Raw genomic sequence first — 26,011 nt, forward strand, 5'->3', positions numbered from 1 at the left:
TCATTACTAGAATTTCACTTCCCATTGTTCTTCTCTGCTGGGGTGTTTCCGTTTTGTTTTGTTTCTCCCTGAAATATAATACTTGATCAAACGTATGATTTATGAATATGTGGTTTTGATCCTTCACAATACACGGTGGGGAAATGGTTCAATAAAAAGTTATTAAAGAAAAATCCATAATGTTTCATATGTTGTGCTCCCATCATAGAGCAAGAGACCTGAAAGACTACCATCAATCACATGGTAAGCACCTCCGAGATAAACTTGCTATTCAGCATATGTAACTAACACCAGCCTAGAAGGCCTGCGTCAGCCAAAACCCAACAATGCAAACTGTCGACTCCACTAAATGAATGGGGAGGCCCTTGTGGGCGGCAGAGCTCTGTCTGTGGATCTATGTAAACCTTTGACCTCAGGCAAAGCATTCCATTCTTCTACCTTAAGAGGATAAGTGTTGTTATTTGCTTGGGGTCTACAGCACATTATGTGTATTTTGATATTATTGATTAAATAATAAGTGGTTAGACACAAGGTTAGCTGGTAAAAATAAAAATAAAAATCCTTGACCCAACCGACATGCCTCTATTGTGTGAATGATAAATGCAGCACAAAGTTTTGAGTTTTATAAATGCCATTATGGAGCTTCAGCAGAACTCCAACGACGACCTTACGGTGTCAAAATGGTATGTCTTCATAAGAGATGTTCTGAGGCCATTTGCAGTAGTACCTCGGGTTAAGTACTTAATTTGTTCAGGAGCTCTGTTCTTAACCTGAAACTGTTCTTAACCTGAAGACCACTTTAGTTAATGGGGCCTCCTGCTGCTGCCGGAGCACGATTTCTGTTCTCATCCTGAAGCAAAGTTCTTAACCCGAAGTACTATTTCTGGGTTAGCGGAGTCTGTAACCTGAAGCGTATGTAACCCGAGGTACCACTGTATTGGAATTCATCATGGAGGGCCAAAACTAGATTAGAGTCTATTTGTACGCTTAGCAATTATGTAAATAGCTTTAAAAAGTAATAGCAGCCCCCTCTGATCTGATTCAGGACCTTCATACAAGAAGAAAAATGACCCCACCCCCCACCCTGCTATTTTCATTGGGGGAAAGAGCTCCCATTGGGGGAAATGAGATCTTTTCTTTCAATGCAAGGACCAGGCATGAGCTGGGTTGGGACTGTAAAATGAGGCAAGAGGTTAAGGCCCCTTTCTCAACACCACAGCCCCAATCCAAATTGAGTCCCACATGCCTGCTATTTATCTTTTAAGTAATTCACAGAAGAGCTGATTGCATGAACCCTGATTAGTTTGTTGGCTCTGTTTCTGCCTCCTTTCAAGACTTTTCCCAAAGCAGAGTTTCAACATAAGGCAAAAAAGGAAGAAAGAGAATATTCCTCTCTGTTGAAGGACAGAGCTGTGTATGTCACACAGCTTGTCTGTAGCCGCCTAAATTTGCTGGCTGCCTTTGCTGTAGCAGAGAATGCTATCTCAATTCTAGTGTTGAAGTAAGATTCGGTTGCCCAACCAGTTAGCTTCTACACATGCAATGGGGAAGAGGGCGCCATTTTGTCCTTTACCTCAGATGGCAAAATGTCTTCCGTTAGCGCTGTGTGAGGCATAGGCATCCCACTAATTTTTCAAACCAACGTAGTCAGGGCTTCTTCCCCCAACCCCCAACCCCTTTTTGCTTTCCATTTGAAGTTGCGGAAACGTATAAATTTCCTATTTACCTCAAAACAGCTTTCGTTTTGAATAGATGAGGGATATTTAAAAAACAACAACCAAGCATGTAATGTACTAAGCCTGGATCCTAGAACAATAGGCAGGTAGGATCCTAAAAAGCAGCAACCTGATTGGCCTGCAGGAACAGTCCAATCAGGCTCCAGGAGGGGAATTAAATCAGCCAATCACAAGGGACCCATTGTGTAAATAAGGTATATATAGCCAGGGGTTTTGGAGGAAAGGACTCACTCAATGTTTACCGTGAGCTGAAATAAAGAGCATGAAATCAACACTCAACTTCGAGTATATTTCAGAGCCTCTAGTTGTTATTAACAGAGATCCAGAGGTGTTCATGTGGTAAGGGCACTTATTTATTATTAAAGCAGCATCTTGTATATCTGCAGTTCTCTGTGACCCTGAAAGAAGACGATAAGAAAGCCTTCCATTTGCCATCATCTCACAGTGATTACCTTACCTGAGATCAGCAGGGAGCAATCCTCAGGTTGGCAGCAGCCTGCGCCCAAGTGATTGAAAACAACTAGCTGAAAAGCCTCTAAACATCAGACTAAAAAGGGTACACTGGGGCTTAGCTATGTTGACAGTGTAAAACAGTTGCACAGCCTCAAAGTTCAAGGCCTATCCATCTTAGCAATGGCTTCAAGAATAGGCTTGCTCTTTTTGGATTCCACTTGTTGTAGCTCCACAGTCACGCTAATGTGTTGCTCTGTACAAGATTTGGCTTTTGATACAATACAATCAATGCTGGGTTTGGGCCAAATTCTTGATATGTGCCCATAGTCACACTCATAACAATTCGTAGCGGCTGGGAGCCATCATAGGCAAAACTTTCTCACCACCACACGCCAAAATGGTCTTATTGTTGCTAAAAGAATAAGTAATAAACCCAATAAAACAAATTGACTACCAAAAAACATAGAGGGAAGAGCAGTCTCGAGTAGTGTTCGATGTTGCCTGGATTTTGAATTGTGAAATAGCTGACAACCCTGCGCATTTTGTTCCTCAGAAGAAACCGAATTTTGTCCTTTGGTTTCATAGTCGAACCACTGTGGGCGATATTATCGATGGCACTGAAGTTGATCTTTTGATTGTAGCTGGTGACAGATGTGGAAAAGATACTGGTGACATCTTCCGTTTCTCTGGTAACCTCATTTGTAGAAGCCTAAAATAAGAAAAAGTTACTAATGCACATTTGGGCCATATCACTATTTCATAACCAACGCACCAAAACCAAGTACAAGGAAATATAACTGCAGAGGGCAGAAGTTCACTGTGACTCTGTTGCCAACATACCATTAGTCTGGGATGTTAGAAGAATAAATAAATCCCTGGAAGTCTTTAGCAAAAGCCAAATTCTTGTTTACTGATGCTAGACCCTGAGGGACCAAAATTTAATATCCTGTCTAGGAACTTGGTGAACACACCCTTTGATGGCTTACAGGTGGTGTTGTCTTTTGAAGTAAGTTTCTAGCCCCAATACAAAATGATTTCCCCTCACTACTGCAGTGCCAACACTCAAAGAAACCATGTCACCATCTAGGAGATACCGTATTTTCCCGTGTTAAACATGCCCCTGTGTATAAGATGGCCCCTATTTTGGGGGACTGTAATTTAAGAAAATGGGGAGAGATATCCTGGAGTTTTTTGGGGGGGGTACTGCCTAGAGTTGTTGAGCGTTTTGGGGGGAGGTGCAGAAAACCACTAACGCTGACAACTGCTCGCATCGCAGAAGCAAAGAAGTGTCTGCCCACTCGCAAACAGCAGCCGGCAATCGCACGCACAATTGCTGCAGCGGCAGCCAATCCACAGCAGCCCTTGCAGAAGCCAAAAAGCACCCACCAAATCGTGCTGACAAGCTGCAGCTCGCGGCTGCAACCTATCACCTGTCCCCCCTATACACTGTGTACAAGACGACCCCCATTTTTATCTGGCTGAGTTTCCCCAGCCACTCTGGGCGGCTCCCAATCAAGTGTTAAAAACAGTACAGCGTTAAATATTAAAAACTTCCCTGAACAGGGCTGCCTTAAGATGTCTTCTGAATGTCAGGTAGTTGTTTAAATGGTGTTTCCATGCACTGCTCTGGTTCGCCAGAAGCGGCTTAGTCATGCTGGCCACATGACCTGGAAGCTGTACGCCGGCTCCCTCGGCCAGTTAAGTGAGATGAGCACCACAACCCCAGAGTCAGTCATGACTGGACCTAATGGTCAGGGGTCCCTTTACCTTTACTGTTTGAATGTTGCGATGATGATGCATATTTCTTATGTTGTGAGCTGCTTTGGGTATATGTATAGGGGAAAGTGGCCTACAAGCTAAATAAATAAATCTTGTTGTTTACCTTTTGCGATGCGATATAGTGAGCTACTGCATATTCTACCAAGGCACCAAATATGAAGGTGAAGCAGATGCCCAGGTAAACATCAATGGCTTTTATGAAACCGTTGGTCTTCGTCACAGCGTTTCGTGAGCCCATCATCAGAGTTGTCATTGACAGCACAGTTGTTACTCCTGCGGGGTGGGTGGGAGGAAGGAACACTTTAATCAAAAGAAAAGCACAGGGCTGGCCAAAGATGGTGGTGCCCCTCACATTTCACATATCAAATCCGATTGGCCTTAACAACTGAATCCTATTTCAACAATGTTGATGGGACACATCTGAAGGCAGCAGACTAGCTGCTCTGGCTTCCAACAGGTGAGGCACTCAAGAAGAAGAAGAAGAAGAAGAAGAAGAAGAAGAAGAAGAAGAGGAGGAGGAGGAGGAGGAGGAGGAGGAGGAGGAGGAGGAGGAGGAGTTGTTGTTTGGATTTGATATCCCGCTTTATCACTACCTGAAGGAGTCTCAAAGTGGCTCACATTCTCCTTTCCCTTCCTCCCCCACAACAAACACTCTGTGAGGTGAGTGGGGCTGAGAGACTTCAAAGAAGACTGACTGGCCCAAGGTCACCCAGCTGCATGTGGAGGAGCGGAGACACGAACCCGGTTCCCCAGATTACAAGTCTACCGCTCTTAACCACTACACCACTTTGTAGCTGTTGCCAAGTAAAGGTACCTATACCTTACCTTAGCATGGCAGCAGAAGAACTGGGGGAGCACTGAAGTCTCACCATTTTCTTTCTGGGTCCACATGCATTTGCTCATTCTTGCTAAGCCATGGTGCTCTACCATTGAGCTATAGCCCTTCCTCATCCATTTTTCTCAGTTTAGGATGTCATCCAGAAACTAAGCTACACTAAAGGGCTGATCCCCTTCTAAAGAGTTCATGCATTCCTGAAGGCAGATTGAAAAACACATGATGTGCCAATTCATGGCTGGCATGAAATAATATTCAAAGTCTGAAAGCACATTCAGAGTTAATTCGTATTTTCCATCTGACAGTATTTGATAGATGCTGTTCAAATTAGCATTTGACAGGTGACAGTGGTTAACATGTCAAATGTTTGTGATGATTTATCCCAGCTTTGGAAACTTGGGTACCACAACATTTCAGTTTTTACATTCAACATAGCTTGTACCACTGCACAAACAACAGGTGCTTGTGTTTTCTTGCTCTCTCTCCCATCCACTGCACGAAGTATCCTACTTCAGAGAACAGCTCACCAATACATGTTCTTGCCGGAACGGAATCCAGAGTGATCCAGAAAGAAACCCAAGACAATATGACAAGGAGGGTGGATGGCACATACGTCTCCAGGATGAAATACAGGATATTTCTCTTGAGTTCAAACTGCAACACTAGTCTTGGGTAATTGCCTAGTTAGAGAAAGAAAACACATCTACAATGAAAAGAAACCATCCACAGAGAGAAGGCAATCCTACACCAAGTTTTATTCAATGGATGCAGATTTTTGACGAAGTAGAGAAGAGAGCCATCATATTACTGGCCAGAAGACAGGCCTGGCATCAGAAGTGAGTCCGTTTCAACAATACAACTCTATGATTCTACAGTGGTACCTCAGGTTAAGAACTTAATTCATTCTGGAGGTCTGTTCTTAACCTGAAACTGTTCTTAACCTGAGGTACCACTTTAGCTAATGGGGCCTCCCACCGCTGCCACACAATTTCTGTTCTCATCCTGAAGCAAAGTTCTTAACCCGAGGTACTATTTCTGGGTTAGCGGAGTCTGTAACCTGAAGCGTCTGTAACCTGAAGCATCTGTAACCCAAGGTACCACTGTATAGTTATATGATCACATCTCCAAAGTTCTCAAAATCAGAGAAAGGTTCATAGGTGGACCTGGACCATTCAGAACAGCTAACGTTTGTGAGCCATATTTGTTTACGTCTCTGCTTCTTCAGCTTTCATTACCTGTTTCCTGGTGAGACATTGTTACAAGGCTGTAATAGTGCTCCACTGTGTACTGAGAAAGTCGCAGGTTCTCAAGGCCATGGACCGAATCGTTTCCCCTCAACCAAGTGTACAGTAGATCGTTTTCATCATATCCCCCTGCAGGCAATATATTAAAAAGGCATCAAGAGGTAACTGGACAACCAGTTGAGTAAGTAGCTGAATGGTTTGCCCCTGAGTCCTGCACTGGACTCTTGAACTCCCACTGGAGTTTTTGATTTCCAGAGCCTGTTTTAATGCTCTGGGTGGCACTGTGGGTTAAACCACAGAGCCTAGGACTTGCCGATTAGGAGGTCGGCAGTTCGAATCCCTGTGATGGGGTGAGCTCCCGTTGCTCGGTCCCTGCTCCTGCCAACCTAGCAGTTTGAAAGCATGTCATAGTGCAAGTAGATAAATAGGTACCGCTCCGGCAGGAAGGTAAACGGCGTTTCCATGTGCTGCTCTGGTTTGCCAGAAGTGGCTTAGTCATGCTGGCCACATGTCCCGGAAGCTGTACGCCGGCTCCCTCAGCCAATAAAGCGAGATGAGCGCCACAACCCCAGAGTCGGCCATGACTGGACCTAATGGTTAGGGGTCCCCTTTACCTTTACCTTCAGCACTACTAGAGGGCAGATATCATGACATCCCAGCTGAACAAAGATTATGTCCATGCAACTCTAATGAGATTGAATCCATTGGGCACGTTCTTCTATGCTGCATGTTGTACTGTGATACCTGAAGTGAGCTAATTTTACCATTACTAAGGAAATTACCTGGCCGCTCAGAGGAATCTTATGTTAAATACCTTCTTGCCGATAAAGATCTGGATATCATCAGGCCTGTTGCAAAATTCTGTTTTACAGCAACGAGGACAAGACAGGCTGTGGTGACAGTGATGGCCGGAGAATGAGTACTGATTTTAATTTCCGGAATACAGATTTTAGCTGAAGGAGTATTATTTTTAATGTAAATAAGTTTAGAGGGAAATGTTAATTACATCTGCTTCTTTATGCAGTTGTGGCATGTGTTGTTGTTGTTAATTTTTTTGTCTGATCTTTGACCGCAATAAAGATTGATTGATTGTGTACACACCATATATTCAAAGCACATCTTACACATAGAATCCTGGGGACCATCATTTGTTAAATGTGCTGGAAACTGTTTAGTTCCTGGGATTCTTGAGGATGGAGGAATGTGTGTTTTCATTTATAACAATACAGGCAAAACATACATACAAACTGATATAAAACCATCAAAGCATTCCAAAGACCATATAGAGAGAGAGAATTATATAGGTGAACTGTGCATCTTAATTACGCACTTTGGATTTGATGGATGTCATAGGGTCTCCTGGGTTTGACCCCTGGGTCAATCATCCAGCAGACGAGTTGGTTGATATCGGTTATAACCCAATGAGTAAGCCAAACCTCTTACACCTGTACTTGATGAAGTTGTGTCCTAATTTGAACCCTGCAATGGTGTCCTGAGTGGTTGGGCAGTGGGCCACAGCACCTGGGCATGCAACATCTGAAGGGACACAGCTCCCCCTCTCTACTCTCAGCATTAGGTAAAGGTAAAGGGACCCCTGACCATTAGGTCCAGTCGCAGACGAGACTGGGGTTGCAGCGCTCTTCTTGCTTTATTGGCCGAGGGAGTACAGCTTCCAGGTCATGTGGCCAGCTTGACTAAGCCGCTTCTGGCGAACCAGAGCAGCACACGGAAACGTTGTTTACCTTCCCGCCGGAGCGGTACCTATTTATCTACTTGCACTTTGACGTGCTTTCGAACTGCTAGGTTGGCAGGAACAGGGACCGAGCAACGGGAGCTCACCCTGTCGCGGGGATTCGAACCGCCGACCTCCTAATCGGCAAGTCCTAGGCTCTGTGGTTTAACCCACAGCGCCACCCACGTCCCCTTACTCTCAGCATTACAAGACTGGTTATTTGAGTCTATCCCCCATTGTTGACAGTGGAAAGGAAGCTTTGGATGAGTGAGGTCTCTTGTAAATAAAGATTGCCATTTCATCAGCAGCATGGATGTAAGTTCAGCCCAACAGAAATTACGAGCCATTTCCCCCTATGAACAGAAGGTACTGCAAATACAAAGAGTTATACAACTGTCCTAAAATCAGATTGCTTTCATAAACAAGCCGATAACATTTTCGTCAGCCCAGCTATTTAATTAAAGATCTGCCACGCAGTAAAAATGGAAACACTGATATTTACCAGTTTGCCTTCACAGCAAAAAGCAAGAAATTGTGTTTTCCACTAGAAACAAATGACGGGAATCTTGCAACAGATATTACACAGAATGTGTTGATTCCCCAGGTACAAATCATCCAAATATGACTTTTCAAAGTTTGCGCCCAGTTTGTAATAATAACTGCCGTTACTAAGGGAAACTTTATAATAAATGACTGATTGTTCTTAATTCATCTGGCATATATTTAAATAGCATTAATTCCAGGCATTTATCCTAATGACATCTCCAGTTGGCAATGTGCATGTAATTTCATAAGAATAATATGGCACAGGAGCTTGACATAGGACCCAATTACTCTCTTTCTCTCTTTTTAAGGCTAAACCCAGCTACATTTTAAAACAAGAGGCTAATCATTATTATTTCAGTTTCTGTGCATTGTAATAAAGTTAATCATGGCAAACTAATATGATTTTAATGTGAAAATAATAGGCCCTTCCATAGGAACTCCACTCAAGTAGCTGGCAAGTAAAACCTGGTCTTAAAATAATGAGATTTTAGACATTACTTGAATTGGTAACCACAATGAACAAAGAGTCTTCAAGATGTTCAGTCCTCGCATGCACCCAAATTGTTCTGGTTCTTCTTGCCCCCATGAGTGGCAAAAGCCCATGACTCCTTAAATCAGGAATTCCCAAACTGTGTGCAAGGGCACAGTAGCATGTCATGTTTGGATTTGATACCCCGCTTTATCACTACCTGAAGGAGTCTCAAAGCGGTTAATATTCTCCTTTCCCTTCCTTCTCCACAACAAACACTATGAGGTGAGTGAGGCTGACACTTCAGAGAAGTTTGACTAGCCCAAGGTCACCCAGCAGCTGCATGTGGAGGAGCAGGGAAGCGAACCCTGTTCACCAGATTACGAGTCCGCCGCTCTTAACCACTACACCATACTGGCTCAAGGAAGGGGGTCAATCGTAGGCCTTCCAAGATGCTGAGGCCCACGTAGCTGCCTGAGGGTGCTGTGTGGATGCACCGGCTCGTGACTCTTGACTCCAGGCCACAACTTACAGCATCTTTGCTTGCTTTTCTGAGATTGGGAAACACTGCATATGTCCTTATGCTCGCAGAACAGCTTCTCAGCTCCTTCCTTCCTTCCTTCCTTCCTTCCTTCCTTCCTTCCTTCCAACAGCAGCTCCCTGGAGCCCCAACCCCAGAACAGAATGACTAGCCTCTTGAGCCTCAGGTCATAATGCCTCTTCCTCAGTGTCTGTGTGAAAGTGCTTTCCACTTACACCTGAGAGTTTGGACCATAGGCAACTGTCTGATTGGTGGTAGTAAGCTGTAGATGGATTTCCCAAATAAAAAATGAGGTGAAAATGAAAAGTGAGATCAGTTCTCCATGCATATTTGTTGGTGAGGGAAATGTTCGTTTCCGAGCACAATTCAAAGTGTTCGCGCTGACCTTTAAAGCCCTAAACGGCCTCGGCCCAGTATACCTGAAGGAGCGTCTCCACCTCCATCATTCTACCCAGACACTGAGATCCAGCGCCAAGGGCCTTCTGGCGGTTCCCTCATTGCGAGAAGTAAGGTTACAGGGAACCAGACAGAGGGTCTTCTCGGTAGTGGCACCCGCTCCGTGGAACGCCCTCCCTTCAGATCTGAAGGAAATAAGTAGCTATCCTATCTTTAAAAGACATCTGAAGGCAGCCCTGTTCAGGGAAGTTTTTAATATTTAAGGCTGTATTGTTTTTAATACTTGATTGGGAGCCGCCCACAGTGGCTGGGAAGACTCAGCCAGATGGGCGGGGTATAAATAATAAATGATAATGATGATGATGATGATACTATGGAACAAGCCTGTCGGCCTGAAAGCAGAATGTCTAGAAAAGTCAGTGGGTCAAGTAAGGTCCTTCTGAATGCCAGGATGGGCATGTGAAGCCCGTGTTGACCCCACAGTGATTTTTTTGACCTGTCCTCTGTGTTCTTTAGCTATTTGCTTGATAGCCCGGACTTTCCCCTCATCAATTCTACAGCAAGCAATAGTGGTCACTGACTATGCTTCCTGATTGTGTATTTACACAACCAGATTTATGGAAACAACAAAGGGTGCTTTATACTGAGATACGACCCTAGTTAAACCCACCATTCAACCTGAGGTAGCAAAGAGGTCAAGTTCTTATAGGAAAGCTTGCATCATATGCTCCCATGCATTCCTTGATTCAGTTCTCGCTAGTGGCAATGGAAGTGTCTAAGCAAGTGCAGTTCTGCCCTATGTATGCTTAGGTAAAGGTAAAGGGACCCCTGACCATTAGGTCCAATCGTGGCCGACTCTGGGGTTGCAGCGCTCATCTTGCTTTATTGGCCGAGGGAGCCAGCGTACAGCTTCCGGGTCATGTGGTCAGCATGACTAAGCCACTTCTGGTGAACCAGAGCAGCACACGGAAACGCCATTTACCTTCCCGCCGGAGTGGTACCTATTTATCTACTTGCACTCTGACGTGCTTTCAAACTGCTAGGTTGGCAGGAGCAGGGACCAAGCAACAGGAGCTCACCCCATCGCGGGGATTCGAACCGCCGACCTTCTGATCGGCAAGCCCTAGGCTCTGTGGTTTAACCCACAGCACCACCTGTGTCCGTGTATGCTTACTCAGATGTGAATCCTATGGAGCTCAATGTGGCTTGCTCCCTAGTGGCTAGTAAGTATGCTTATAATTCCATATTTATTAATTGTATTGTGAAAACGCAACTTTTCTGAGTTACAGAAAAGACACAGAGAGAGAATGCAACTGGAGGCCTATTTAAATACAAAATAATTGTATTCCATACAGTAAAGTGGCCTAGCTATTGAAAATGAGACCGTGGCTACAGCTTGCGTAGGGTGGCAATCATCCAGTTGGCAATCAGATTCAAACCTGCTCCCTAAATTGGCTTGCTCTGTTAATAAATGACAGCAGAGAAAAAAGGCAAGTTCAAACGATTAGGAGGAAATTCGCCTCGCCTGTTTTGTGTGCTGCGTGACAGTCTCATGTTTTTAAGAGAATCCCATCCCATGTAGGGCAAGGGAAGAGACACTGTCCATAAAATCTTGCACATGTATTTCCAAAACTGTCCCAGGGTGAAGAAGATAGACATTGTAAAAGGTCGGTAGGGAAGCTGTGCCCTGCAGATGTTCTTGGGCTCCCTTTCCCATCAACCTGAGCCAGCATGGCCAATAATCACAGAGGATGGGAAGTGTCATCCAGAAGCAACTGGAGGACCACAGGTTCCCCCAGATCAGTAGCACCCGCCCTGTGGAACGCCCTCCCATCAGATGTCAAAGAAATAAACAACTACCTGACATTTAGAAGAGATTTGAAGGGAGCCCTGTTCAGGGAAGTTTCTAATGTGTGACATTTTAGTGTATTTTTAATCTCTGTTGGAAGCCGCCCAGAGTGGCTGGGGAAACCCAGCCAGATGGGCGGGGTACAAATAATAAATTATTGTTGTTGTTGTTATTATTATTGTTTTATTATTATGCTTGTAAAGAGAACCAAGGAAGGGGAGGAGGGAAGTCTGAACAACTACAACTATGTATGTAATTGTGTTTGATAATTATTGGTGGCAATTTGAAAAACTGAAAACTGAAATGTATTAAAAGAAAGAAACCTTTTCAAGCACAAACAATATTGGGATCAGTATCATGTATAACTGCCCCAATATCATGAGTACAAACTATAAGGTTTTCGGCAAAGGCCCATTGCTAGCCTAGAAGCAATGCAGAAATATTTAAAAAGTAAAAAAGAAAAGCTATTTTATTATTAGTTGCCACAAAGACACCTTCCGTAGGTGGGATAAAAAAGTCTAGAATCTACAAAGGCTAAGTGTTCTACACCTAGGGATTTATTTTTTCATTCTTCTGGTTTCAGAATATATATAGTGAATTTCTCGTCAGCCTATTTAAAATTAATATGATCATGTATTACTGGAAGATTAGGTGCAGCTGTTTACTTTTTGAAATGGCTCTACATTTGAAAGGGGCAGGTGGAAAATTTCAAGAGCTCCAAGACAGAAATGAAATGTTTGAACTGGTCACCTAAATATGAAGAAAGAAATTCAGGAGCAGTTGGGGGTGGGATAGTTTCATCTTCTTGTAGAATGTGATACTTACAGCTTTCCATCTGCAGTTTACATGTCTGCGTATCCAGGGGATATTTTGACAGGTCCATGTTACACGCAACTGTGGTAGTGATTCTGTAAAAAGAGAAAGTGCTGTGAAGGCATCTACGAGGAACGGCCTGTATTTTCCATAGCAGTCTGCAGGTGGCAATGTTTCTGCTTCGAAGAATAAATAACTGTTAAAACTAGCACTGAAGCTGCAGCCTGGACTTCCCTTTAGTTCAGATTGGCAGCTCTGGATCATTCCACTTATGGAAACAGGATAATGTAAGACAGCCTTTGTGAAATTGGTGCTTCCCAGATGTTTCAACCTCCCTTCAGTCCCAGCCAGCAAGTCCAAAACATTTGGAGAGAACAAGGATTACAAAGGCTGCTGCAAGATTATGTGACATACAGTAATCTGCCTTGGCGTCCTCTGCTAGGCCAAAATGTACAAAAATATGTTGGTCAGCAGAACAGCACAGAATTTGGGCCAGGTTATGCCATGGAAGTGAGAGCTGGACCATAAAGAAGGCTGATCGCCGAAGAATTGATGCTTTTGAATTATGGTGCTGGAGGAGACTCTTGAGAGTCCCATGGACTGCAAGAAGATCAAACCTATCCATTCTTCAGGAAATCAGCCCTGAGTGCTCACTGGAAGGACAGATCCTGAAGCTGAGGCGCCAATACTTTGGCCACCTCATGAGAAGAGAAGACTCCCTGGAAAAGACCCTGATGCTGGGAAAGATGGAGGGCACAAGGAGAAGGGGGCGACAGAGGACGAGATGGTTGGACAGTGTTCTCGAAGCTACCAGCATGAGTTTGACCAAACTGCGGGAGGCAGTGGAAGACAGGAATGCCTGGCGTGCTCTGGTCCATGGGGTCACGAAGAGTCGGACACGACTAAACGACTAAACAAAAACAACAACAATGCCAGTTTGAGCTGAATATTTGTGTGATGGCCATCATTCTGCAAAGCACATTGTCTCCTTTCTATAAGAAGCAAGTGACTACTAAAGATTGTAGGATGTGGACTCAAATTCACCCACATCAAGTGCTATTCCTGGATACATAAAAAGTTAAATTGCAAAAAAAAACCATTTATATAACACTCAAACCACTTAACATGTATGTGTAGTCTTGCTTTAATCCAGGGGTGTCCAAAATCGGTTTAATCCAGCCCCTGTGGCAGTTTATTTCCTGGGGTAAAATCCAAAAAAAACCCAAACCTCAACAACTAAAATCCTCAACAACTTCACTTCATCAAATCTGGTCCTCTTTGAAAATAGTTTGGGCGCAATCCTTAAAACAACAGCCCCTCTCCTGTTCTGTTTACTATCAAGCCCGGGGTTTCCTAAGTGCATGCCGGCACCTTTAGAAATCTAAGAAACTGTCACAAAACACCCATTTCACAGAAGGAAAAGTGATGATACTCAGAACCACCACCACCCCGAAACAACAAACAAAACACCAAAGCAAAAAAATGCAGGCAAAAGGGGGGGGAACTGGTAAACCGTGTGCCTCCCCACCCAAAACAAATGAAATGCCAAAATTTAAGGGGCGGGTGTCTTTGGGGGCACCAAGGGGAGTGTCTGAGGGTACTGTCTGAGGGTACATCACACTGGGGACCCCTGAGCTGGCCAGATGCAGAGTTCTGAAAGATGCAAAAACTTGCATGCTATTTTGTGGTATTTTTAAGGTAAGGTAAAGGGACCCCTGACCATTAGGTCTAGTCGTGACCTACTCTGGGGTTGCGGCGCTCATCTCGCTTTATTGGCCGAGGGAGCCGGCGTACAGCTTCCGGGTCATGTGGCCAGCATGACTAAGCCGCTTCTGGCGAACCAGAGCAGCGCATGGAAACGCCGTTTACCTTCCCGACAGAGAAGGTATTTATCTACTTGCACTTTGACGTGCTTTTGAACTGCTAGGTTGGCAGGAGAAGGGACCAAGAAACGGGAGCTCACCCCGTTGCGGGGATTCGAACCACCGACCTTCTGATCGGCAAGTCCTAGGCTCTGTGGTTTAACCCACAGCGCCACCCATGTCCCTGTGGTATTTTTGGTTGCCCCCCAAAAGGCTGTGTTATAGATGTTCAGTTGTATGCCTCATACATTCTTTTTATCCCATACTATTTTTCCTTTAAAACAGCAGCCTCAATAGTTGTTTGATATTAGTACATTCCCTGTACCTAAGTTCTCTATTGCAGCGTGTCAGTGTGTTATTAAAAGCATGTGATACCCGTGATGAGTGTTTGAAGAAAGAAAGCTACAGCTGTAGAAATAATGGAATAATGAGACAATGAATTATGAGAATTATGATGAAATATGCAACTGACAAAACTATTTCCCCAGATATACCTGACCCTCAGAATCTAATGGTGTATTTGGGGCCTTTAATTCCTGACTGTTGCAGCCGTCTGCAATCTTTCTGCTACTCAAGGGTAGCAAAGGGTAGCAAAACAGTAGGAGCACAAGCAAGACTTACCGCAAAGCATACAAGACAGTGCCGTTAGAGAACAGCCGTATAAGCCGATTCTCTGCTGTGACCTCATGCAAGAAAGACTTCTTAGACTCCACAATATACGTGTCAGGAACCCACAGGTATTTCACCAGTCGGGCATCCAGAGTGAAACTTTTGTTCCCCTGAAAAACCAGGCGAGGATCTGTCCAGCGTTGTCGCAAATATATTGTCGCCGTGTAGTCCTGGAAAAGAAGGCAGCCTATGAGCAGGCATTCAGGACTTTGCTGCATGGAAAAGGGAAACTCTCTAAGTTAGAGAGACTTTTGGCAGGTGGAGTTCAACTGGCTTATCCAAAGGGTGCTCTGAGCATATATTTATTGAATGTAGTCCCTCTGTCCTATAGGCATTTCTGAAATTTGCTCATCTTGATTCTTTTAGTTCTCCACACTGCTCTGTAATTCAGTACATTTTTTGCTGTTTTACACTTAGTTACTTACTTACTTAGTTAGTTAATAATAATAATAATAATAATAATAATAATAATAATAATAATAATAATTATTTATACCCTGTCCATCTGGCTGGGTTTCCCCAGCTACTCTGGGCAGCTCCCAACAGAATATTAAAAACACACAAAAAATCAAACATTAAAAACTTCCCTAAACAGGGCTGCCTTCAGATGGCTTCTAAAAGTCTGATACAGTGGTACCTCAGGTTACATACGCTTCAGGTTACATACGCTTCAGGTTACACACTCCGCTAACCTAGAAATAGTGCTTCAGGTTAAGAACTTTGCTTCAGGATAAGAACAGAAATCATGCTCCGGCGGCGCGGCGGCAACAGGAGACCCCATTAGCTAAAGTGGTGCTTCAGGTTAAGAACAGTTTCAGGTTAAGTACGGACCTCCGGAACGAATTAAGTACTTAACCCGAGGTACCACTGTAGTTGTTTATTTCCTTGGCATCCGATGGGAGGGCGCCACTACCAAGAAGGCCCTCTTCCTAGTTCCCTGTAACTTTGATTCTCATAGTGAGGGAACCACCAGAAGGCCCTTGGAGCTGGACCTCAGTGTCTGGGCAGAACGATGGGGGTGGAGACGCTCCTTCAGGTATACTGGGCGAAGGCCGTTAAGGGCTTTAAAGGTCCAGTCTTCAAACTTTTCAGACCCAGGATTGACTTTTAACCCAAACACCCATCCTTCTGGGGACCCATTTCTTAATCTTTTACCATATATTTGTGTAATGGTTCCTAAGGGGGTTGCTTGTGCGTAAGCAGGTGCCTATCTTGCTGGCTGGGTGCAAACACCTGGCTGGGCTGCCAAAGTGAACCTCCTCTGTCCGGACCGCCACTCGCCCATAGCTGACTCAATCGCTGGCAGAATCCGTGAGTGGCCGTTTCTTAAACTTCTTCCAGCAAAGAAGTTCTTTGACGCCTAGTCTCCGCCTACCCTCTCTGCGCGGAAGCCTTCTGCGCAGGGAGGGCGTGGGCAACGGAGGACCCCTAGTCTCCCCGCTGGTCCCAGGCAAGGAGTCATGGGACCGCCTCACCACTTCCCCCACCTGCCCCCCTTCTCCACTGGTGCTACGCTGATTCTCTTCCCCAGAAGATGGGCTGCTTCTCCCAATCCCTGGACGCCCTCTGGAATCCCTCCGGCTTTCGCGCTCTCCCTCCGGCACTGATGGCAGTTCCCTGACAATTTGCACGGTGGGAGTGTTTCTGTTGCAACCCAACTTGGATGAGGCCACAACCCGCCCACCCGTAGTTCCTTAACATAGCTTAAGTAGTTTAAATTCGCATCTGTTGCAGGTATGGCACTGTAGGTGTGTCTCTCGCCTGCCGCATTTGAACATCAGCCTTGTCCTCAGGTAATCATGGCAGGCAAAGTAGGATTCATTGCTCTCTGCATTCAGAATACCATGTTTCACTTTACTTCAGTGCTGGGTGAAAAGATTCCTTTTGTGTTGAGTGCATAGACTTTAACAGGCTTTGGAATAAAAGCTGTTCACCAAAAAAAGTCACCCCAAGACTTCATGTATATCATTTCTAGCTTTCAGATTTTATTCTCATGCTGTTAGGGGGGAAATTTCTCTACCTAAATGATTGAGATGGTGCACCATTATGCATTTCAAAGCAGTGAATTATTAATCTCAGCAATGAAGGTGAAAACCCCCGGGTCATTTGTAGTTCAATTATTTATCTAGCAAAAGAGTACATCTCTATAATGTTCTGCGTGAGACCTGAAAATGTGAGTGCTATAGTGATGAGAAGACTACTGTATGAAGATAATATTTGTTGATTAATAGCTTTGGGATACCTGGAAAGTTAGCTTCATGAAAGATTGGCTTTCACAGACTTCCTATGGGTTCCAAACCCCAGTAGACGGCAGCTTTCAACAGAGTTCTGCATTTAAATGGATACTAAAAAGCTGCGGTGTTCTATAGACCAATGACTTCGGACACCTATTTGTCATTCTCATCTCAGAGGTGCCTTATTTTCAAAAGATGCCTGTAGTGTCTCAAGTCTGGGCTTCTTTGTTTGTTTATTTTAACACCTCTTTTGGCCAGAGCAGCCTGCAAACAAAATACTATGACAACAATACAAGGAATTTAAAAGAAACAATCCATTTGCTAAAAACAGCATCGCCATAAACAGACACTGGGGATCGGGTAGCAGGGGCTAAAGGAGCATCCGCATGGGAGGAATTCCAGAAATTTGGTGCCACCACTGAAAATACTCTACTGCATGTACTCGTCATTCTATATGGCAGTGGGTAGCAGGAACACAACCTCCAGATCTTAACAGGCAGGCAAAATCATGTAGGAACAGGTGGTCCTTTTGATACTTCAGGGTCAAACCAGTGGCGTAGCGTGGGGGGTGCAGGGGGGGCCGGCCGCACCAGGCGCAACATCTGGGGGGGGCGCGCTCGCACCCGCAGCTCTCTGCCCCTACCTGGCTCACTCAGGGTTAGGGGGCGCAAATTACTTGCCTTGCCCCGGGTGCTGACAACCCACGCTACGCCACTGGGTCAAACTGTACAGGACTTTGAAATTTGACAACTACCACATTCAGCTTTGCTAGAGGTCCACAAATTCTAATGTTATTAGGGAAGCAGAAAAACTTTTCTCTAGCCACTTGCAGGATTTTATACACTTCTGAAGTGTAAACAGGTAGAGGGATCTTTTTTTCATATGCGGTGGACTTGTAAGAAAGCGAGGGTATTTTGGGAAATGATATATGATGAGATGAAAAAGATGTTTAAAGTGATTATACCAAAAAACCAAAAAACCCTGAAGCTTTTCTCTTAGGGGTTATAGGGACAGAAGTTCTTTTAAAAAGATGATTAAGCTGTTTATGTATGTAAAAACAGCAGCTAGGATTCTTTATGCAAAAAATGGAAGGAAGAAGTTGTCCCCACCAAAGAAGAACAGATAAGCAAGTGTGGAATTGGCAAAGTTAACAGCCAAAGTAAGAGAACCTAATGACAATTGTTTCATGGAAGAATGGAAGCCCTTTTCGGACTACTTAAAGAAATACTGCAGTATGATGAATTTGTGAGCAGGATTTGAACCATGAGTAACAGAAGGAATTGGAGATGATAGCATTGTTGTTATAGCATAAGAGATGGAAGGTAGGGTGCAACAGAAGGATATTTTATATGGATTTTATAAATTTCTATCATATTGCTTCTTATTCACCTTTTCTAAAAAGTTCCAAATGCTGTAACCTTCCTTTACAGGTAAAAGGTAAAGGTAAAGGACCCCTGGACAGTTAAGTCCAGTCAAAGGTGACTATGGGGTGTGGCGCTCATCTCGCTTTTTAGGCCGAGCAAACCAGCGTTTGTCCACAGCTTGCTGGGTCATGTGGCCAGCAGGACTAAACCGCTTCTGGTGCAATGGGACACCGTGATGGAAACCAGAGTGCACGGAAATACTGTTTACCTTCCCACCGCAGTGGTACCTATTTATCTACTTGCACAGGTGTGCTTTGGAACTGCTAGGTTGGCAGGAGCTGGGACAGAGCAACAGGAGCTCACCCCTTTGCACGGACTTGAACTGCCAACCTCACAATCAGCAAGCATGAGAGGCTCAGTGGTTTAGACCACAGCGCCACCTGCGTCCACTTCCTGTAAGCAGAGAGGCCCTGTAATAGATGGATTGCCTACTTGCTTTCTCTTTGCCTTGCCTGCTGCTTCTCTGTCCGCATGCTGCTGCCCATTTCAGTGAGATGACCACTACACTCATACTTTTGCTGGCCACCTCACTAAGCAAAGAACATAGATGGTCCACCATATGCTCCCAACTGAGCCCACCTCACTGAGAAAGAGATTGTGTTCACATGTACGTGCTTTTGGCAGCTTCCACAAGAGAAATATTCTGCCCACATGTTACTGCCTGCCTGAGTGGAAGAGGAATGAAGACGAATGAATGCCTCTCCCCACAAGATGATGCTCCCTGCCTGAAGGACAGGGGCTGCCCACTGTGGCCCATGCTAGACACCTGAGGGAGAAAAACTGGCCACTGTGATCTCATGCTGATGCTGCCTATTTCACAGACTGGCCACTGTGTTCTCACACGGATGTGTCCAACCAGAAGGAGAGACACAGGCCATTGTGATGTCATGCTGATGCTGAAGGAGAGAAACTGGCCAATGTACCAGCCCACAACTGCTGTTCACCTGAATAACTAGGAGACACTGCCTGGCACGCCAACACATTGCTCACCATGTTCATGAGAATTATGTCCTTTGCACCTTGGGCCAGACTGGGGTTTCTTAACTTGCTTTTACTCTCCTGTTCCTACATATTAGGTTCCCTTACCAGAGGTCTATAATAACAAGGTAATGAATCAACCACATTTATTTGTACACAAAAGGTAGGTAAAGGTAAAAGGTAAAGGACCCCTGGACGGTTAAGTCCAGTCAAAGGCGACTATGGAATTGTGGCACTCATCTCACTTTCAGGTCAAGGGAGCTGGCCTTTGTCCATAGGCAGCTTTCCAGGTCATGTGGCCAGCAGGACTAAGCCACTTCTGGCGCAATGGAACACCGTGACAGAAACCAGAGTGGGGACGTGAACCCAGTTCACCAGATTACGAGTCCGCCACTCTTAACCACTACACCACACTGGCTCTCTTGCTATCAGGACACCGTGACAGAAGCCAGAGTGTACAGAAACACCATTTACCTTCCTGCTGCAGTGGTACCTATGCTTTCTAACTGCTAGGTTGGCAGGAGCTGGGACAGAGCAACGGGAGCTCACCCCTTCGTGCAGATTTAAACTGCCGACCTCACAATCAGCAAGCACAAGAGGCTAAGTGGTTTAGACCACAGCGCCACCCTCTCTACTATTTCCTTTATAGAGAAGTTGCTCCATGCCTTCGATCATTTTGACTGCCCTTTCCTGAACCTTTTCCAACTCTACAATATTCTTTTTGCAGTGAGGTCACCAGAACTGTGTTCAGTATTCCAAGTGAGGTCATACTATTTGCATAAACAGTTATTCTGGAGGGGAAAACATTCTTGTTCCTAGATGATGCTTATATGTGTCATAGCAGGAATCATCTTGGAACAGTCATTACCTCCTCTATGAGAGAGGAAAGCACCTACCACCCAAGATTTCTGGACTTTTATTAAAAATAGTAATTTGAAAAAATACAATACAATGCACAAATACTAAGGTGTGTGCAGTTAACTGAAGGACTTTTGACTAATTCATCTACCCGGTTGAGAGACAAAAAAACCCCCACAACCCTAACGTCTACCTCTGGAATGCTTTTAAGGGGTAAGTAATCTGACCTTAGGGGACACGGGTGGCGCTGTGGGTTAAACCACAGAGCCTAGGGCTTGCCGATCAGAAGGTCGGCGTTTCAAATCCCCATCACGGGGTGAGCTCCCATTGTTCGGTCCCTGCTCCTGCCAACCTAGCAGTTCGGAAGCACGTCAAAGTGCAAGTAGATAAATAGCTACCGCTCCGGCAGGAAGATAAACGGTGTTTCCATGCGCTGCTCTGGTTCGCCAGAAGCAGCTTAGTCATGCTGGCCACATGACCCGGAAGCTGTACGCCAGCTCCCTTGGCCAATAAAGCGATATGAGCACCGCAACCCCAGAGTCGGCCACGACTGGAGCTAATGGTCAGGGGTCCCTTTACCTTTACCTTTAATCTGACCTTGTTAATAAAACTAACAACAAAACCATCATTCTCAGAAACAGAGCACAAAGCAAAAGCTATTGCTAAGAGAGCCATCCAGAGGGTCACTTATCAGGAATGGGAGTCAAAGGGAGATCCGCCGACAAAGTCGCTGCTAGATCCATTGCCATGCCAGCTTGTTGTTGCCCGGGTGAAAGGGGGGGCAGTTATTCCTTTTTAATATATGCCAGGCCCAGAGCTGGCACAAGTCTATGGCTATACCATTCTGGAGGGCATGTCAGGGAAACAAGCTGGGCATGGCATGCTTCTGTAGCTGGTCTCATCACCTCCTGTTCTGCCCTTTCCACCACCAGAGCCAGGACAGTGGTGGCACTTCTCACCTGTATACTGTGGTGGGGGTGGGCCTCTGGCAGCATTGACGGCACAGAATCACTCAAAAAGTCTATGGATGCAGCACTAAGCACATGATGAGAACCACTGAGCACAATGGAAAGAGTTCCAGGAGAACCTGGATGGCAAAGTACAGTGGTACCTCTGATTGCGAACGGGATCCGTTCTGGAGGCCCGTTCGCAACATGAAAAGAGCGCAACCCACAGCGGCGCGTCTGCACATGTGAGGGTTGTGATTCGCCGCTTCTGCGCATGCGCATGATGTCATTTTGCGCTTCTGCGCATGCGCAAGCGGCGAAACCCAGAAGTAACCCTTTCCGGTACTTCCGGGTCGCCGTGGGACGTAACCTGAAAGAAGCGGACGTAACAAGAGGTATGACTGTATCAGAAACTGCATCTGGATTCCCACTGTCTCCCTGCTCCCCAGAGCTGCCTTAATTCCTTTTATTCCCCCCTCCAGGATTGTTTGCTTACCATATCACTCTCAGAAATGCTGGAAATGCTTGCAACATCAAGGCTCATGGCTATCACCACAGGCTCTCCTGCGAAAGGAAAGGAAAGGGAAGTTTAAATTGCAGAATCAGTCTAGGTGGTACCAAGCTAAGGATACCAATAGTCTAATGACTTAGCATAAGATGAGCAGGGCTAGGTTTCCAACATTGCAATATATCACCAGCTAAACATTGAGATATACCGATATATCATGATGTCTGAAATAAGGATGAAGCTATGACAGGCCGTTGGCTGGCTTCACGGTTTTTCCTGCATCAAGATTTGTGCCAGAGCCTGCTCTTATGATTCGCTGCCTCTTCCGGGGTACATGGCAGAAAAGAGCTGGCAGAGTTAACTGGGGCTGCAGGAATCGAGAGACGGCTTCATGGTTTCCCCAACATTGTGATTTTTGCATAGCGCACGCACACATCATGATTCGTGATATATTGTCAGGTCAAAACTTATGAAACCGATATCACGATATGGACTTCAAACCGGTTTGGGACGATATGTCAATATGTCGCCCAGCCCAAAAGATGAGCTTATTGCATTTCTATGACTCAGTCCCCAATCTGGAAGATAGTTTTGAATGCATTCCTAAACCGGCTGTGACATCTTTGCCTACTGAGCAAAAGACAGAAAGCATGAATGAGGACAAAATCAAAATCCCCGTTGACCTGCCAGGACATTTAGGAAGAGTGGCATTTATTATCACGATGGGCTTACGCATTAGGAATATAGCCCTCTGAGGCTGTAATTCTATACATGCTTACCTGGGAGTAAATTCCATTAAGATCCTTGGGGCTTACTGCTGAGTAGACATGCCTAGGCCTCATGGTGCAAAGCTCAACTGAGGTGTGTTGGCGGGGGAGACCAGGATGTGGTTAGCTCATTAATTCTGAAGCAGATGCTTTCAAAATGTGAAATGCGAGCCATTGAAAGAACGAAGATGGCCAAGTTGAAGAAGGTCAGATTCATCATAAAATGAAGGTTACCTAAACAGTACATGGCCTTGTCATGAAGAAGCAGAATGACTGTTATGATTAATAAGCATCTTGAGGTCTTCTTATGAGATGATGTTGACAATGACATCTGATGTGTTGACTCCATAGACAGGAGATTATAATGGTGTGTGAAAAGAAGATTGGACAAAAAATCCTAGTTATAATATAGACTTCTTCCTGTTCACTCACTTAGAACTTAGAAAGTATTTGCTTATGCCCAGACATAACCAGGCAATTCCTCTATTTTTCTTTGCTGTAAGTTGTTTGGAGACCTTTGGGTGACAACCAACTAATAAGTTTAATAAATAAAAAAGCTAAAAATATATACTAGCCATTTCAATGTTGCTCCATCAGCTGGGAGTTATTCCTTCTGCTGTCTTGACCACCATTCGGGTGAAGTAATCACTATAATTGTTTATCTGTCTGTAAAGATATCTATATTCTTACATTTTTAAATTATGATGCTTTTTCAATTTATTTATTTTTTTGGTCCAGTTCTTCTCTTTCTCCCATTCCAGCTCTTTTTATCTGGTGCACTGAAAGACTGTTTAAAGGGCCATTAGGCTATAGTCATTTACAGACATATACCTGGCAGAAAGTGCCGTTAAACTCAATGGAGCTTACAGAGCTACCCAAAGTACAGGGATTTGCTGTGTTTAATGCCTGCCAGTGATATGTCAGCATAAAAACTGCTGCATCTCAGCGTTTAGTTAGCTTTTTCTGAATTCTTGGGATAAGGTGGGATATTAAAATTACTACATAAATAAATTTGGTCCCGGCATTTCAAACTGCTTACATTGCTCTACAGCTGCTAAGGTCATATTTATTATTGCTAAGTTAGGAGGTGTCTGCTATTAAGAGTACACAAAGTACAGAAAATGTTTAGCAATAATAAGAATAATACACTGAAACTATTGAATTGCACTGTGAAGGAAGGCTTTGTGCAATGTTGGGCTATGCATGTTTAGTCATAAGTCCCAATGTGTTTGTAAGGCTTAAAGGTAAAGGGACCCCTGACCATTAGGTCCAGTCGTGACTGACTCTGGGGTTGCGCCGCTCATCTCGCTTTACTGGCCGAGGGAGCCGGCGTACAGCTTCCGGGTCATGTGGCCAGCATGACTAAGCCACTTCTGGCGAACCAGAGCAGTGCACGGAAATGCCGTTTACCTTCCCGCCAGAGCGGTACCTAGTTATCTATTTGCACTTTGATGTGCTTTCGAACTGCTAGGTTGGCAGGAGCAGGGACCGAACAACGGGAGCTCACCCTGTCGCGGGGATTTGAACTGCCAACCTTCTGATCGGCAAGTCCTAGGCTCTGTGGTTTAACCCACAGCGCCACCCGCGTCCCAAGCTTTGTGAGGCTTACTCCCTAGTAAATGATTATATATATATATATATATATTCATGCGTTTTCCATTTTTCCGTGTTTCCTCCACATAGAATATTTATGTACAGACTTCCCAACCTAGCCTCCCACGGTATTCATAATAAACCTAAGATTTGCTGCATCTCCATTTATTTTTCCACCTTTCTTTCATCCCTTTTACTCCTTAATTATAGTTGACTGCTGCTCATGTGATTACTCCTTCTTGCAAATTAATTGCAGTATCATATTTTCTTAGGTACTCCCCAAAGCTTTCCCATTCACCCTTTCATCCAGATTTCTTATGTTGGCTTTCATATTGGCAAGTTCTGCAAATTCTGTCAATTTATATAGCCATTGTTCCTTAGTTTTACTTTCTTTCCAACATCTAGTGTATGGCCGCAGCTGTTGCATAGAGAAATAAGTTGCATGCCTTCATGAGAATCTCATCTTCAGTTATACCTAGTAGGAAGGCTTTAGACTCCCTAGTAAATGAACAATGGAACAGGTGAGGGTATTGGGTAGGGTTAGCCTGCAGAAGAGATGACAGAGGTGATGCGATGTTGTTGTTTAGTTGTTTAGTCGTGTCCGACTCTTCGTGACCCCGTGGACCAGAGCATGCCAGGCACTCCTGTCTTCCACTGCCTCCCGCAGTTTGGTCAAAATGCTGGTAGCTTCGAGAACACTGTCCAGCCATCTCGTCGTCTGTCATCCCCTTCTCCTTGTGCCCTCCATCTTTCCCAACATCAGGGTCTTTTCCAGCGAGTCTTCTCTTCTCATGAGGTGGCCTCCAAGTATTGGAGCCTCAGCTTCAGGATCTGTCCTTCCAGTGAGCACTCAGGGCTGATTTCCTTGAGAATGGATAGGTTTGATCTTCTTGCAGTCCATGGGACTCAAGAGTCTCCTCCAGCACCATAATTCAAAAGCATCAATTCTTCGGCGATCAGCCTTCTTTCTCCAGATACAGATAGAAACTGAACACTGGAATTAGGGTAAGGGCAACTGATCTTAAGTTAATAAAATGGAATGGGAATAGGCAAGGGTCTCTAAGTTCAGCTTAAACAGGGGCATAGAGACAAAATTATAAAGACCAATAAATTATTTCCTCTCTTCAAGGCTGAAAGGCTTTGGCAGGTCCTACACAACTACAAAAGATGCTGATGATGTCATACCACCAAATTTTGGCCTGAGATATTTGTTGTATCCCTGGGTTAGGTTCCCGAATCCAGGGAGGGATGTTGAGGCTCGGCTATCTGACGTGTCAGCATAATGACCCAAGATGCACTTTCTGAAAACGAAAAGTAAGAAATGTTGAATGTGGCAGTGGATACTCATCTGTTACACAGCTGCAGCCTTGCTCTTCTCATCACATCCAAACCAAACAGAATCTTCATTCTGCATTTATGCAGCATTTAAATCCTAAACGCCTGCTTGTTGTTCTGTGTGAGAAGGTAGTCGGTGTCTAATTGTCACTGGATTTAAAACAAGGGCTTGCCTACTCTCCCACATTCCTCAGATGAAAATAGGGACCTTTTTCACTCCCCACCAACAGACCCCAGTTGGCAGGATTTAATTATCAGTCAAGAATAATTTTACAGCGCAAAGCGGGGGGGAGGAACCAAAAGAAACACTAAATACTTGAATATTTTGGACAGCAAGTATGAGATAATCTGCTAAGTATGAGCCAAAGGAAGAGGCCCTCCCTGTGTCCAATATAAATCATCAGCCACTAGAGGCTGAGAACATGGGCGCAAAGCCATGTGGC

The 26,011-nt window shown here is 44.8% G+C and overlaps 1 protein-coding gene across 2 annotated transcripts in view; it reads right to left on the reverse strand.

Moving 5' to 3' along the window:
* Positions 1 to 1,919: 1,919 nt before the first annotated feature.
* The window catches only part of GABRP (gamma-aminobutyric acid type A receptor subunit pi), a 32,215-nt gene continuing 8,123 nt past the window's right edge, over positions 1,920 to 26,011 (reverse strand). The window contains exons 4-11 of one of the 2 annotated variants that reach the window (XM_053380692.1): positions 25,419 to 25,534; positions 21,862 to 21,929; positions 14,877 to 15,094; positions 12,406 to 12,488; positions 6,039 to 6,176; positions 5,331 to 5,483; positions 4,072 to 4,241; positions 1,920 to 2,898 (exon numbers count right to left, since the gene is read on the reverse strand). In XM_053380692.1, the coding sequence (XP_053236667.1) occupies positions 2,602 to 2,898; positions 4,072 to 4,241; positions 5,331 to 5,483; positions 6,039 to 6,176; positions 12,406 to 12,488; positions 14,877 to 15,094; positions 21,862 to 21,929; positions 25,419 to 25,534 (1,243 nt within the window). In that variant the 3' untranslated portion in view covers positions 1,920 to 2,601. The remainder of the gene's footprint in view (positions 2,899 to 4,071; positions 4,242 to 5,330; positions 5,484 to 6,038; positions 6,177 to 12,405; positions 12,489 to 14,876; positions 15,095 to 21,861; positions 21,930 to 25,418; positions 25,535 to 26,011) is intronic. The other variant, XM_053380693.1, reaches the window with a different exon arrangement.

Source organism: Podarcis raffonei, chromosome 3 (genome assembly GCF_027172205.1).
Source record: "Podarcis raffonei isolate rPodRaf1 chromosome 3, rPodRaf1.pri, whole genome shotgun sequence".
In the NCBI taxonomy this organism is placed as follows: Eukaryota; Metazoa; Chordata; class Lepidosauria; order Squamata; family Lacertidae; genus Podarcis; species Podarcis raffonei.